The 15,608-nt window shown below is 45.7% G+C and overlaps 1 protein-coding gene across 2 annotated transcripts in view; it reads left to right on the top strand.

Annotated features, from left to right (window-relative positions):
- The window catches only part of LOC122816985, a 596,328-nt gene that overhangs the window by 216,058 nt on the left and 364,662 nt on the right, over positions 1-15,608 (top strand). For both annotated transcript variants that reach the window (XM_044090096.1, XM_044090095.1), the window contains one exon: positions 3,405-3,671. In XM_044090096.1, the coding sequence (XP_043946031.1) occupies positions 3,405-3,671 (267 nt within the window). The remainder of the gene's footprint in view (positions 1-3,404; positions 3,672-15,608) is intronic.

Genomic DNA, 15,608 nt, shown 5'->3' with positions numbered 1-15,608 from the left:
TGTGTGGGAATGTGTGGTCTCAACACAGTCACCCACTGGATTTTCAGATATCCTTCCTTCCATGCCTAAAGACAGAACTGAAGCGGTGGATTCAGCAGGTACAACTAAACCCCGGCCTACCCCTGCAGCCCACTACGCCCACTCAACTAATGCACATGTCTCAGATCTAGGCAGGGCAGCACCCATTAATGGCCTCAAAGTACAAGCCCTATGGGGGCCATCCCTCCAAAAAAAGCACATCAGTGTAAGGGAGATGACTGCAGTCCACCTTGCCCTGCAGGCTGTTCTCCCTGTCATGCAGCCAGGCCCCCTACAAATCTTCACGGACAACACCACTATAATGTGGTACATAAATGAACATGGTGGATCAGGTCTTACCTGCTCTGTAGGCTAGCAGTGCAAGCTTGGGAGTTAGCCTCTCGAAACATTTCACTGCAGGCAGTCTACATGCCATCCCAGGACAACCATCAGGCAGATGCTCTCAGCAGATCATTTTCTCTGCATTACGAGTGGATGTTGCATACAGATGTATTCCTAGACATTGTCCACCAATGGGCACACCTCAAGTAGATTTATTTGCCTCCCCCCCCCAGAAGAGAGAACTGAAAACTTTCTGTGCCAAGGATCCATCTCCACTAGTGTGGAGAGTGGACGCCTTCACCATTTCATGGAAGGGACCGTTTCTGTATGCCTTCCCTCCCTTACCTGTCATTCAGAAAGTCCTCCTAAAGCTCAGCAGGGACATGCTAGAAATCTTGCTGGTGACCCCCTACTGGCCAAGGCAGCATTGGTTCCCCCTACTTCAATCTCTTGCCAAGGGCAATCACCACAAGTTGCCTCACAAGGTGGACCTGCTCACACAACAGAAGGGATCTCTCATTTACCCACATCTGGAGATACTTTGCTTAACCCTCTGGGTGATAAACTTTTAATTCCTTTCAAACATCGATACACTGAGGATGTGCTATCTATCCTGCAGGAGGCCAGGAAACCCAATCCAAAAAATCCTACGTTTTCAAATGGGAAAGTTTCTCCAAATGGTGTCTCCAAAGACATTAGGGACCCCTTTCAAGCAGATGTTCCCCTAGTCTTAATACATGTGCGAGAGCTCATAAAACCAGACCTGTCATACTCTTCAGTAAATATGCACTTATCTGCTATCTCTGCCTGTTTACCCGTGAAACCCCCTCTTCTCTCCAAATTGGATATTAAAATATTCCTAAAAGGAGTCCTGCACATTAGGCCACCAAAAAAGCATATCCCGCCTTATTTATTATTTATTTATTTAATTTTTGTTTACTGGGAAAGTCCGACTTGGAACAAAGCAAATTTTCAGCGGAGGCCCAGTGAGAAATGCTCCAGATGCATGCCTTTGTGCCTTGGGAGGAAACCGGAGTACCTGGAGGAAACCCACACCAATGCAGGGAGGACATGCAGACTGCACACAGAAGGCATCCCAGCCGAGAATCAAACCGGAGAACCTCTTGCTGTGAGGCGACAATGCAACCGCTGTGCCGTCTTATTTGCACCATTTGAGACAGCCAGCTTTGCCTCTCTACAGATGTGCACATGGAAAACAGTCCTGCTGCTAGCCCTTACCTGAGCCAGAAGGGTTTCAGAATTACAAGCGCTTATGGCATCTCCACCCTACACTATCTTTCACAAGGTTAGGGTAACCATGCGCACCAACCCCTGCTACATGCCCAAAGTGGTCAATGAACTGTCACCAAACCAGCCCATTCATTTACCCACCTTCTTTCCATCTCCTAAAAATGACATTGAGAGAATACTGCATTCCCTTGATGTCCACAGACAACTTAGATTTTACTTGGACAAAACTAAGACCATCAGAAAGTCTAATCAGCTCCTTCTGTCATTTCGTCCCAGGGCCCTGGGAAAAGCAGTATCCAAGCAAACTATCTGTTGCTGTTTAAGGAAAACTATCTGTTTCTGCTATTCCTGCCATGGGAAACAATTACCTCTTGGGGTCAGGGCACATTCTACAAGAGCTGTAGCTTCTTCTGAGGCCTTCCTCAAAGGCCTGAACACTACTTACATTCTTGAGGCAGCCACCTGGTCCTCGGTACATACTTTCACGAAACATTACAAACTGGACCATATTTCCAGAGCCAGGGCAGAGTTTGCAAGGGCAATCCTGCAAGGATTCCTAGAATCTGCTACCTCTTCCTCCACCCTTCCTCTTCCTTAAGCTGTAGTACTCTCCCACAGTAAGAATACTGCAACACGAGAATAGAAGGACGTAGAATAGTTGTGTAAAATCTTACCATAACCATAGATGTCCTTCTCTTCCGTGGTGTAGTATTCCTTCCCTCCCACCTATCCCCCTTATGACATCCACCTGTCTAGAGGGCATCATTGGGCACTACCTAGACTACTGTCCGACTGGGCAGTCAGTTCTGAGGTATGTGTGTGCAGATGTCACATGTAAGGCCCCTGGTTTATGGCCCTGCGTGTGATGTCCCACGCACTAACAGCAACCAGGTGTGAACTTTTGCATAGGAGCAAACGTTCGGGTCGCCTGATGCAGAGAATCCCATGTTAAGAATACTGCAACATGGAAGAGAAGGACATCTATGGTTATGGTAAGATTTTACACAACTGTTCTTTATGTACTTACCATAACCTGATATCTGTGTTATCCGTAGTCACCATTCATCACAAACCCACCCTCCTTGCCCCTTCCTGAGGGATTGGCAGGAATTTAGCTGGATCTTGTCTGGTGGAAGGTGTAATCTGTCTTCTTTCTCCAGGGCAAACTTGATCTGAGGGGTAAGAGGGCAGCAGAGCAGTATGGAAGGGAGAGGAGCTTGAGCTAAGCTGTTGTCTTAAGTGTTGCTGGCTTGGATCAGATGTCAGATCCAAGACCCATACGTGATGAATGGTGACTAAGGATAACACAGATAGCAAGTTATAAGTACATAACTAGTATTGTGTGTAAAGGGAAAAATGTTAATTAGTTTGTTTTCTTTTCTATAAATGCATGTGTGCTTACTGTCTTAAATGATAATTTAATAAAGGTGTTTAAACAAAAAATGTAAATATCAGTAAATACATAGGCTACTTTTCCATTTGCATTTTTACTATCAGCACCTTATGTGGAAGGACTTCATGTCTATATAGCTGTTTAATCTCTGTGTCTGCCTTACAGTAGAACCAGCTCATGATTAGGGAAACGGGCTGTCTGTCAACCTCTTTAAATTCTGTGATCATAATTGGCAGGATTCTGACATGCAAGCCTACCAAAGATATTGTACACGTGCTGTTTTCCCTAAGTTTCATGATCAGTTTAAACTGTTGTATAATGTCTGCAATGCTTTTCATTTGTGTTATCTTTAAAGCTGTTTGTTTTCTCATATTTTATTTATTTATTTTTTTGATTTTAGGGGCCACCCATGAACAGTTAATATGTGGTGCTGAAAATGCCAGCAATGGGAAAGTTGCTGGATTTTTCTTTAGCTTTTATCCAGAACGGGACATTGACCTCCAAACATGGCTTGCTAAATGGATTCAAAAAGGTACTGTACCCATAGCAACAATGAATATGCAGGTCGCAGTAACCAAGGGAGAGGAGGTCCCAGATGCTTGGCATCATCAAATGATATTCGGTGTTGGTCCAGACGGTGTGTACATGACCAACCCACTAGAAGTAGGTAAGAACACTGCTACTTATTTATGTCAGGGTAAATTAATATACCAATTAATTGTGTAAAAAAGGATAACATGTTTTCAGTCATTATGGGGGCCCCATTACTACAGCCAAATCTTTAGACTATGTAGTACTAATTCATGTGTGTGAACAGGCTTTATGCAAAGCCTATGAAGTCTGGAATGGAAATTAGCATGGAAGCTTTTTTTTGTGGTAACTTGCATATGTTCTTCGTGTTTCACTAGTGCAGTCATTACATTTGGGTAATCTGCTGGCAGGTTGCCCTCAGTTGGCCTGATTTAACAAAGTCTTGGGTCCTGCGTCGGTTGCTGTCCCTTCTTCCATGACGTCAGGTCGTCAGGGATATAAAACATGCAGCTGACGCCATTACATCAGTCTTTCTTGCCGTGCGGTGCCCGAAGCAGAAGCAGTTCGCAAGTGCCAGGTGGCTGACTCCTGAAATTTTCATTTTCGAGTTTCAGAACCGAAGTCTTCAACTTAAAGCTAAGTACCCCGTTGGGGAAACTTTTTCTTGCTCCTTACCGATGTCAGTAAAAGTTAATAATTGCATTACTTGTGGGAAGCAAATACCTCATAAAGATTTTCCTTTGTACTGTATTCCTTGCCTAGGCCCTGACCACGACGTACCTTGCTGTCGATTTTGTGCTTTATTTAATCAGCACACTATCCATTGTCGGTACATTTTTGCCTCTAAATATTTCGGTTCTCGGTTTAATTATCCAGAAATGACGTCGGTTAGCCATCCGACTACCGGAATTCTGAAAAAATGCAAAGAAAAAGACAGAGACAGGCCATTGAGGTCCAAAACTGCCGACGACGCTTTTCCTAAGCCAGTTGCCAGTTCGCCGGTACTCAGTGAAGCGCTTTTGTAGCCCCTGATACCCGCTACTTCTGATTCGCAGGCCTCTACTGAGACCCATTCAGAGTCCAGTATGCCGCGAGATGCTTCACCTATGGAACCCGTGGATGTCCTTCAAGGATGCATCTGCAGTCCTAACATATGGGTTGTCCTGCCTCAGGCAGCCCTTCGGTCAGCCGGATTCCAAAGTCTGGGTCTGGCCTCGGCTGATGTCGCACTTCACCCGACGTCATAGCTGCTGGGGTATAAAGGCATCAGCCGACGCCATTTTCCTCAGTCTTTCTTGCCGCGGTGCCCAAGCAGAAGCTGTTCGCAAGTGCCGGTCGGTCAGATCCAGAGATTTCTACTACCGAAGACTTCTAAAAAAGCTAAGTACCCCGTTGGGGATTCTTTCTTGCCTCAGCCGATGTCAGACAAAGTAAATAATTGTTTAACTTGTGGGAAACAAATACCTCATAAGGATTTCCACTCTTACTGCCTTCCTTGCTTAGGCCCAGACCACGACGTATCAGCTTGTCTAGCCTGTGCTTCCTTCAACCGACGGATGCTTAGACGTCGGTCAGAGTTTGCAGAGGAGTTTTTTGGTCCCGCTTTTGCATATAAAATGCCATTGGAGACTCCGACTACACAATTAGCTAAAAAGCGCAAGGAAAAGGACCGACACTCGCGGTCCACGGTTTTGGCTGAAACCACCGTTAGGCCAACCGCGAGTGTCTCTGTTTCGGCTGAAACAGAGTCCTCGGTTCTTCCTTCGGCCGAAAGCATGCCTCCGATAACCGAGGCCTCACAGAGCATGGCTGAATCTGCTACTGAAATTACTGCTACAGAAGCAGGCACCCAGGATTTGTCAGACACTATTCCTTTAGACATTTCTACCCCTGCACGTGGGGCTGCTAGACCCCCTGCTTCTATGTCTATCAAGGCCTTTTCCAGGGCTAAAGCAGCTAAATCTTCTAAGGCCTTACCTACAAAAGCTCCCTCACACAGGCCTACCTCTAGTTCCCAGATACTCAGCCTGGCTGAGGATCTTATTTCTTTGATAAGGGGATCCCAACCTCACCCAGACAGGGCCTCTCAACCTCCTCCAGATAAGAGGCCTAGGACTGAACCTGTCTCTACAGACTATTCCTCGGATGACTCAGATATTTAAGACCATCAGGAAGGCCCATATTCTCCTTATGAGGATTCTGATGCAGAAGACTCCATTCCTTCTGCTTCTCCTCCTGAAGAATTTTCTTTTGGGGAAACCCTACATTCTATGAGGGAACACTTCCAATGGCAGGGCCAGGATTTTTCAGATTCAAGGAAAAGGCTAAGGACTTTTTTACACTTACCACAGCATAGGCCTTTAGCCATTCCTCCAGTACTATCAGTTGTTGATGATGCATATAATGATGCCAGTACTGCCCTGATTCTCTTCCTCCGCCCCTGCCAAGCCTGATAGATATTACAGGGTCCCGGACACACACTACCACTTGTATAAGGCTCATGTTGCAGACCCAGAAACCATTTCACAGGGCCCTAAAGGTGGCAGCTGCCTCTGCTAAAACCCGCTTCCGTCTGAAAGGGAATCTAGAGCATTAGAGAGATGGGGTAAAAAGGTTTATACATCTGCTACTCTTTCGCCAGGGCCTTAAACTGTCAATTTCACATGATTCAGTACCAGGAATTTTTGTTAGACCAGCTAAATAAAAAACTGTCCTCTCCTGAACCTATAGACCGCAAGTCCCTTCACGATTTGGTACATAACTCTCAGCAGGTCAGTAATCATTTCTTAAAATGTGGCTATGATGCACTGGAGGCTTCCTTTAGATCAGCTATGACTGGAGCAGTGATTCGAAGGCATGCCTGGTTAAAAGAACAATCCTTACCAGACCATGTTAAGTCAAAACTCCTAGATGCTCCTATGGAGAAACAAAGTTTGTTTGGCTCCCCTGCATAGGAGGTTCTAAAGAAAGTGGAAGAAAAAGCAAAATCTGTCCAAACAGTCAAGGATTTCTTACAGGTCCAACCTCAGAGGTTTAGCAGAAATTGGCCTTCGAAAAATTGGTCCTTTCCAGACACCTCCAGAGCACAGAGAGGCAGACATAGACGCCCAAGAGGCAGAGGTCAATCTAGGGGTGCCTACAGGGGACGTCAGTGGCAACCTGCCAACCAGAGAAGTGCTGCCACAGCTGCAACTACAACCACTTCCACAGGACAGACACTGACTTGGCTCTGGTTCCGCCTACCAAGGAACAACTGGAAGCACCCTTGGGCGGAAAGCTGGCCTTATTTTCCGACAACTAGCATTGCATTACAGGAGACAAATGGACTTTACAAACAATAGACAAGGGCTACAGGTTTCACTTCCACACTCTACCAAAAAAGAGAGGAATGCCAAACCTACCACCAAGCCAAAAAACAGACGCTCGTAAGACAAATCAACAACTTACTAAGGATGAGAGCTATAGAAAAGGTACCACCTATGGAACAAGGCCAAGGATTTTACTCCAGACTATTCCTTGTACCAAGAAAAGAAAATCAATGGAGACCTATTCTCGACTTGTCCGCACTGAACACATACCTCATTGTTCCAAAATTCAAAATGCTGACCCTCCAGCAACTTCTTCCCATGCTGGGCAAGGAGTCTTGGCTGGTGACTCTAGATCTCAAGGAGGCATACCTGCACGTCCCTATACGACCAGATTGCAGAAGACACCTCAGATTTCTTGCAGGATCAGAGCATTATCAATTCTCAGCATTGCCCTTTGGCTTATCTACTGCGCCCAGAGTATTCACGAAATGCCTGGCATCAGTAATTGCTCATTGCAGGCTTCAGGGAATTCAAATTTACCCATACCTGGACGACTGCCTAATACAAGCAGACAACAAGACAAAATTAACAAAAGATTTGGCAAATGTCATACAACTGTTGCAAGCCTTGGGATACACAGTCAACATTCAAAAGTCAAGGCTAGTACCATCCCAAAGGATAACATTTTTGGGTGCAGAACTGGATACAACAACTCAGATGGCTTTTCTCACAGAAGAATACAAACTCAGCTTACTGCAAGGAAAGTCCTGCAAGCCCTGGGTTACATGGTATCCTGCATAATATTGATCCCGCATGCCAGGCTGCATATGAGAAAGTTGCAATGGTACCTAAGGAATGTATGGTCTCAACACAAGCACAGTCTAGAAGCCCAGATTCCAATAATTCCATGGCTGAAAAAAGAATTCCTGTGGTGGGCTCAGGCCTGTCAGATGAACAGAGGATTGCCTTTCCACAAACCACATCCAAGCCAGACCATCACCACGGACGCCTCAGACCTAGGCTGGGGGGCACACATGGAGGACAAGTGTATACAAGGCCTATGGACCCAAGACCAGCTGAATCTACACATGAATCTAAAGGAGATGCTGGCAGTGAAACATGCAATCCAGGCATTCAGACCATTCCTCCAACAAGGACACCTGCTGATAAGGACGGACAATACCACAGTCATGTGGTACATCAACAAACAGGGAGGTACACACTCATATCCTCTATGCCGGATGGCAATGGACCTGTGGAATTTGGCCCTGAATCTCAACATTCAACTACAGGCCAGATTTGTGCCAGGAAAAGAAAATTCACTAGCAGACACCTTAAGCAGAACTACCACGGATGCTCACGAATGGATGCTGCATCCAGATATCTTCAGAATCATAACAAAGAAATGGGGAATGCCAGAGATAGACCTGTTTGCCTCCCCACACAACCACCAATTGAAGAAATTCTGCTCAAGAGCATACCACCCACTTGCCTGGAGGGTGGACTCCCTTTCCTTCAGCTGGAAAAACCTGACAGCATATGCATTTCCACCTCTTCCTTTGATGTACAAAGTCCTACTGAAGATCAGAGAGGAACAGCCAAAGGTAATCCTGATAGCTCCAGACTGGCCAAGGCAACATTGGTACCCGCTACTGAGAAGCATGTCTCGGACACACTCATGGCCTCTACCTCTATGTCCCTTACTTCTAACACAGAACAACTACAAGACCCTGCATCCAAACTTGAAAACACTGCAGCTAGCTGCTTGGAATGTTGCATAAAACAAAATAAACCAGATTTATCTCAGAGGGTTAAGGACATTATCCTGGAGGCACGCAGAGCCTCCACAAGGAAAACTTATTCAGCCAAATGGAAAAGATACCTCATTTGGAGTGCAGCAAAGGGAGAAAATGTCTCATTGGCAAACATAGCACACATCCTGGAATACTTAGCAGAACTGTTCCACAATGGCCTGTCCTACTCCTCCATTAAGATTCATGCATCAGCAATTTCAGCAGAGTACAACATGGATCCTCCTGTCTTCTCTCATCCTCTACTCAGGCAGTTCTTGAGAGGAATCAAAAATGTAAAGCCTCCAAGGAAACCACCTTTACCTACATGGGATCTCAACTTTGTGCTGGAAAAATTAACACTTCCCCCTTTTGAACCAGCAGCAACAGCAGACTTACAGTTCTTATCTTGGAAAACTGCTTTCCTGCTAGCATTCACTTCAGCAAGAAGGGTATCTGAGTTACAGGCATTAATGGCAGTACAGCCTTTCCTTATCTTCCATCAGGATAGAGTGTCTCTGAGAACTAATCCTACTTTTATGCCTAAAGTGGTCTCCAGGGTATCATTGAACCAAGCGATTCATTTACCTACATTCTTCCCCAACCCACAGAACAGGGGGGAAAGACTACTACATACCTTGGATTTGCACAGACAATTACGCTACTATCTGGACAGAACTAAGACCAACAGAAGAACTGACCAGCTTCTGGTAGCATATGCAACAGGAGTGCAAGGAAAAGCAATTTCAAAACAGACAATCTCAAAATGGATAGGAAATTGCATTAGATTTTGCTACTCTTTTCATGGAAAGACAACTCCTGAAAATATCAGGCCTCACTCCACAAGAGCTACAGCCACCACTACAGCTTTCCTACGAGGAGTGGCTACCAAAGACATTTTAGAAGCTGCTACTTGGAGCTCTGTGCATACATTTGCCAAGCATTATAATCTTCCTTTATACTCCAGATCCCGAGCAGGTTTTGCAACTGCTGTTTTGCAAGGGATCTTAACTACACCATCTTTATCTTAGTGCCTCCTCCCCCAGTTTGACTATGGTATTCTACCCATATGTTAGGACTGCAGATGCATCCTTGAAGGACATAGTACAGTTTTGTACCTACCATAAATGTAGATGTCCGATAGGTATGCATCTGCAGTCAGGATTACCCACCCTCCTTCCCCTCTGTGGTATTCCTAGGGTACTTACCCCTCTTTTAGCTAGCTGGGGGAATCTATTATGGTGTATTTGTTTGTATGTATATATATATATGTATGTATATATATATATATATATATATATATATATATGTGTATATATATATATCTATATATATATATCTATATATATATATATATATATATATATATATATATTTTGCTTTCTACTGTTTGGAATTATTTGCATTTATCTAAATTTAGCCTTCCTAGAGGGCACCTGGCATCTGGGGCAAGAAACACTGAGGAAAATGGCGTCGGCTGATGCCTTTATACCCCAGCAGCTATGATGTCGGGTGAAGTGCGACATCAGCCGAGGCCAGACCCAGACTTTGGAATCCGGCCGACCGAAGGGCTGCCTGAGGCAGGACAACCCATATGTTAGGACTGCAGATGCATACCTATCGGACATCTACATTTATGGTAGGTACAAAACTGTACTATGTCTCTACCTTGTATGGGTCCGGAGCCGCTGTGCAGGCACTGGCTTCTGTGGGTGTATTCAGGCGTACAGACTTGTATATTAAACCGACTCCACCTTCAATACTAAGGCCTAAATCTCGATCTTTGTCTAAAAAACTGATGCCCAGGCCACATGTTCTGGCCCCTATGCCTAAAAAACAAATGATCAAAATGGCTGAAGATTTAATTACTCTAATCAGGGGTAGTCAACCCCCCCCCCTTCCTAAGAGGCCTAGGGCTGAGCTTGACTATGAATCTTCTGAACAGGATTATTTTTCTTCTGACTCTTCTAATGACCTGGATTTGTCCATACCTACTTATGAGGATTCTGATGCAGAGGATTCCATCCCCTCTGCCCCCCCCCCCCCCCGAGGACTTTTCTTTACATACCTTAAGGGAACATTTCCACTGGGAAAGTCAGGAATTTACTGAATCCAAAAAGAGGCTTTGGGATTTCCTTCTTCTTCCTCAGCATAGGCCTTTGGCTATACCTCCTGTACTAGACATTGTTGATGATGTGTTTTCGGAATCCGATATGGCCCCTGATTCCCTGCCTCCGGCTCCTAGTAAACCAGACAGATACTACAGGGTTCCCGAGTCCCACAAGTTCATTTTCAAAAATCCTGTTGTGTATCCAGAAACCATTTCTCAGGGCCCCAAGGGCATTAAGGCTTCTACTGCTATAAATCCTCCCCCTTCTGATGGAGACTCCAGGGCGCTGGATAGATGGGGTAAAAGTTTTATACTTCTACAGCCTTGGCAATCAGAGCTTTAAACTGTCAATTTCATATGCTAAAATATCAACAGCATATCATGGGGCTGCTTAAACAGAAAATTATGTTGATTTCTGACTGTGTGGAAAATAAAGATTTACAGGATTTTTTGCATTCAGCTGACCAAGTTGGAAAACATACCTTGCAATGTGGTTTTGATTCTTTAGAGGCCTTCTGCAGGGCTGCTGTTACTGGGTCTGTGCTTAGAAGGCATGCTTGGCTTAAGGAGCAATCTCTACCTGATCATGTTAAAGCAAAATTGTTGGATGCTCTTTTGCATCAGGACCGTCTGTTTGGCAATAAGTTATAAAAAAGATGGAAGATAAAGCTAAATCTATGCAAACTGTAAAAGATTTCTTACAAGTGCAACCTCCAAGATTTAGTAGGCAGTGGCGTACTAAGAACTGTTCCTTTCCAGCTCCTTCCAGATCCACTCAAGCCAAACCCAGTCATACCAAAAGCACCAGATTTCAGTCCCAAGGGACCCTCAGAACTATGCAATGGGGTGCTTCCACTTCCAAATCTGGAAATAACAAGACACCACCAAATGGTAAACAGTCTAAATGACTTTCCTTTAAAATTACCAAGCACTTACCTCTCAGCCGCCCCTTTGGGGGCAAAAATTGCTACAGGTTTCGTTTCCACACATTGCCAACTCCAAATGGGTGGCCAGACCTGCCCCCAAATCAGTGGGCAGAGGCTCAGAAACAAGTACTTTCCCTCTTAAACATGGGGGCTATTCAACCAGTACCAGAAGAGGAAAAGGGACAAGGTTTCTATTCCAGACTTTTCCTGGTACCCAGAAAAGACAAATCATTGCATCCAATTCTGGACCTGTCTACTCTAAACACCTTTCTGGACATTCCAAAATTCAAGATGTTGACTCTTCACCAGTTACTTCCTATGCTAGGCAAGGATGCCTGGTTGCCAACTCTAGACATAAAAGAAGCTTACCTGCATATCCCAGTCAGGGAATCTTGCAGAAGATACCTACGCTTCAAAGCAGGCTACTTGCATTATCAGATGTCCTTCAAGGATGCATCTGCAGTCATCACATATGGGTTGTCCTGCCTCAGGCAGCCCTTTGGTCGGCCGGATTTCAAAGTCTGGGTCCGGCGTCGGCTGATGTCGCACTTTCCCCGACGTCAGAGCGCCTGGGGTATAAAAGCATCAGCCGACGCCATCTTCCCCAGTCTTTCTTGCCGTGGTGCCGAAGCAGAAGCAGTTCGCAAGTGCCGGTCGGCCAGCTCCTGTAATTCAGCTACCGAAGACTTCAAAAAGCTAAGTACCCCGTTGGGGACTCTTTCTTGCCTCAGCCAATGTCAGATAAAGTTAATAATTGTTTAACTTGTGGGAAACAAATACCTCATAAGGATTTCCACTCTTACTGCCTACCCTGCCTAGGCCCAGACCACGACGTCTCGGCCTGTTCAGCCTGTGCTTCCTTCAACCGACGCACTCTTAGACGTCGGGCGGAGTTTGCAGAGTAATTCTTTGGGGCTAGTTTTTCGTATATGATGCCGTCGGAGACTCCGACTTCTCATTTAGTTAAGAAACGGAAGGACAAGGACCAACACACGCGGGCCGCGGTTTCGGCTGAAACCACGGCCAGGCCTACCGCGAGTGTCTCGGTCTCGGCTGAAACCGAGTCCTTGGTACTTCCAATTACCGAAACCGCTCAACCGACTACCTTGGTCCCGGAGGCCCTGGCTGAGTCGGTTATTGAATTTCCAACAGAAACGGGTGTCCTGGAACCTTCCGACACCATTCCTTTAGACAAATCTACACCAGCACGTGGTGCAGCCAGGCCTCCTGCATCCATGTCTATTAAGGCATTCTCCAGGGCTAAAGCTGCTAAACTCTCAAAAGCTTTGCCTCCCAAGGTTATCCATCAGGGACCCTCTACTGGTTCACAGATTCTAAGCTTAGCAGAGGATCTTATCTCCTTAATTAGGGGCTCTCAACCTCATCCGGACAGGGGCTCTCAACCTCCTCTAGACAAAAGGCCCAGGGTTGAGCCCTCTGATCCCCACTCCTCAGATGAGGCCTCTGATGGCTCTACTCTCTCGGACCACCAGGAGGAGGCTTTTTCGGCCTACGAGGATTCTGATGCAGAGGAATCTATTCCTTCGGCCTCCCCTCCTGAAGAGTTTTCCTTTGGGGAGACACTATACTCCATGAGAGAGCATTTCCCATGGCAGGGCCAGGAATTCTCTGATTCCAGGAAAAGATTAAGGACCTTTTTACATTTGCCTCAGCACATTGATGATGTGTACTCTGACTCTAGCACAACCCCTGATTCTCTCCCTCCGGCTCCTGCCAAACCCGATAGGTACTGCAGGGTCCCGGACTCACATCTTTACCTTTACAAGGCCCACTCTGCTGATCCAGAAACTATTTCCCAGGGCCCTAAAGGGGTTGCCGCTGCCACTGCTAAAAATCCTCTCCCCTCTGAAAGGGAGTCCAGAGCTGTAGAGAGATGGGGTAAAAAAAGTGTATACTTCTGCTACTCTTTCTATGAGGGCTTTAAATTGTCAATTTCATATGATACAGTGCCAAGAGTATTTGTTAGATGAATTGCATAAAAAACTGTCTTCACCTGACCCCCTAGACCGCAAGTCACTTCAGGATCTGGTACATAACTCACAACAGGTTAGCAACCATTTCTTGCAATGTGGTTATGATGCATTGGAAGCTTCATGTAGGTCAGCTATGACTGGCGCAGTCATACGTAGGCATGCTTGGCTGAAGGAACAATCTCTGCCAGACCATGTTAAAGCAAAGCTGCTGGATGCTCCTCTGGAAAAGCAAAAGTTATTTGGCTCCACGGCTCAGGAGGTCCTAAAGAAATTTGAAGAAAAGGCAAAATCCGTACAAACAGTCAAAGATTTTCTCCAAGTACAACCACCAAGATTCAGCAGGAATTGGCCTTCCAAGAATTGGTACTTTCCAGACACAGAGAGGTTTCAGAGAGGCAAGAACAGGCGTGCCAGAGGTAGAGGGCAAGCTAGAGGCTCCTACAGAGGACGTCAATGGCAGCCTCCCAACCAGAGAGGTAATGCAGGACCTTCAACTGCTGCAAAAGGACAGGCTCGATGACTTTACTTTGACACCGCCAACGAGGGCTCAATTGGAAGCACCTTTGGGCGGAAAGCTTTCTTTATTCTCTGAAAATTGGCTCAGTATTACCAGGGACAAATGGACACTACAAATAATAGACAAAGGATACAGGTTTCATTTCCACACATTACCAAAAAGAAAGGGCATGCCAGACCTGCCACCGAATCAAAGGGCAGAGGCTTTGAAACAAATTTCCAGCTTAATGCAAATGAAAGCTATAGAAAAGGTTCCTCTCTCAGAACAAGGCCAAGGATTGTATTCCAGACTATTCCTTGTTCCAAGAAAAGGAAAACAATGGAGGCCTCTTCTCGACTTGTCCGCACTGAATACTTATCTCATTGTGCCAAAGTTCAAAATGCTGACTCTACAGCAGCTCCTTCCCATGCTGGGCAAGGGGTCTTGGCTGGTAACTCTAGACCTCAAGGAGGCATACCAGCATGTCCCTATCAGACAAAGTTGCAGAAGACACCTCAGATTTATTGCAGGGTCAGAGCATTATCAATTCTCAGCATTGCCCTTTGGCTTATCTACTGCGCCCAGAGTATTCACGAAATGCCTGGCATCAGTAATTGCACACTGCAGACTTCAGGGGATTCAAATATACCCATATCTGGACGACTGCCTTATACAAGCGGACAACCAACAAACCTTGGTAAAACACTTAAATTATGCCATCCACCTACTTCAGGCCTTGGGATATACAGTCAACTTTCACAAATCAAGACTGGTTCCATCCCAAAGAATAACCTTTCTGGGTGCAGATCTAGATACAACCACCCAAATGGCCTTCCTCACAGAAGAAAAACAAAATCAACTACCAGATTATTTCAAAAATCTGACAAGACAAACCCAGCTGACTGCAAGGAAAATCCTGCAGGCCCTGGGTTACATGGCTTCTTGCATCCTTCTGATTCCGCAAGCAAGACTACATATGAGGAAACTACAATGGTACCTAAGGAGTTTATGGACTCAGCACAGTCACAGCCTGGAAACTGTGATACCACTCATTCCATGCCTTCAAAAGGAATTTCTGTGGTGGGCTCAAGCAAGCCAGTCAAACAGGGGTCTGCCTTTCAGCAAACCAATAGCCAGCCAAACCATTACAACAGACGCTTCAGACCACGGATGGGGAGCGCACATGGAGGGCAGATGCATTCAAGGTCTATGGTCACAAAAAGAGCTACGCATGCACATAAACCAAAAGGAAATGCTGGCAGTGATACATGCAGTCGAAGCCTTCAAACCCTTTCTGCATCACGGCCATCTGCTAATAAGGACAGAGAACACCACAGTTATGTGGTACATAAACAAGCAAGGAGGCACCCATTCCTATCCTCTTTGCAGGCTGGCGATGAATCTATGGGAACTTTCCTTGAAACTCAATATACAGCTACAATCCCAGTT

Source organism: Protopterus annectens, chromosome 12.part0 (assembly GCF_019279795.1).
Source record: "Protopterus annectens isolate FY-2018-M chromosome 12.part0, PAN1.0, whole genome shotgun sequence".
NCBI classification, from domain to species: domain Eukaryota; kingdom Metazoa; phylum Chordata; order Ceratodontiformes; family Protopteridae; genus Protopterus; species Protopterus annectens.
Note: the sequence above shows the minus strand (reverse complement) of the source record. Positions and strands in the feature narration are given on the sequence as shown.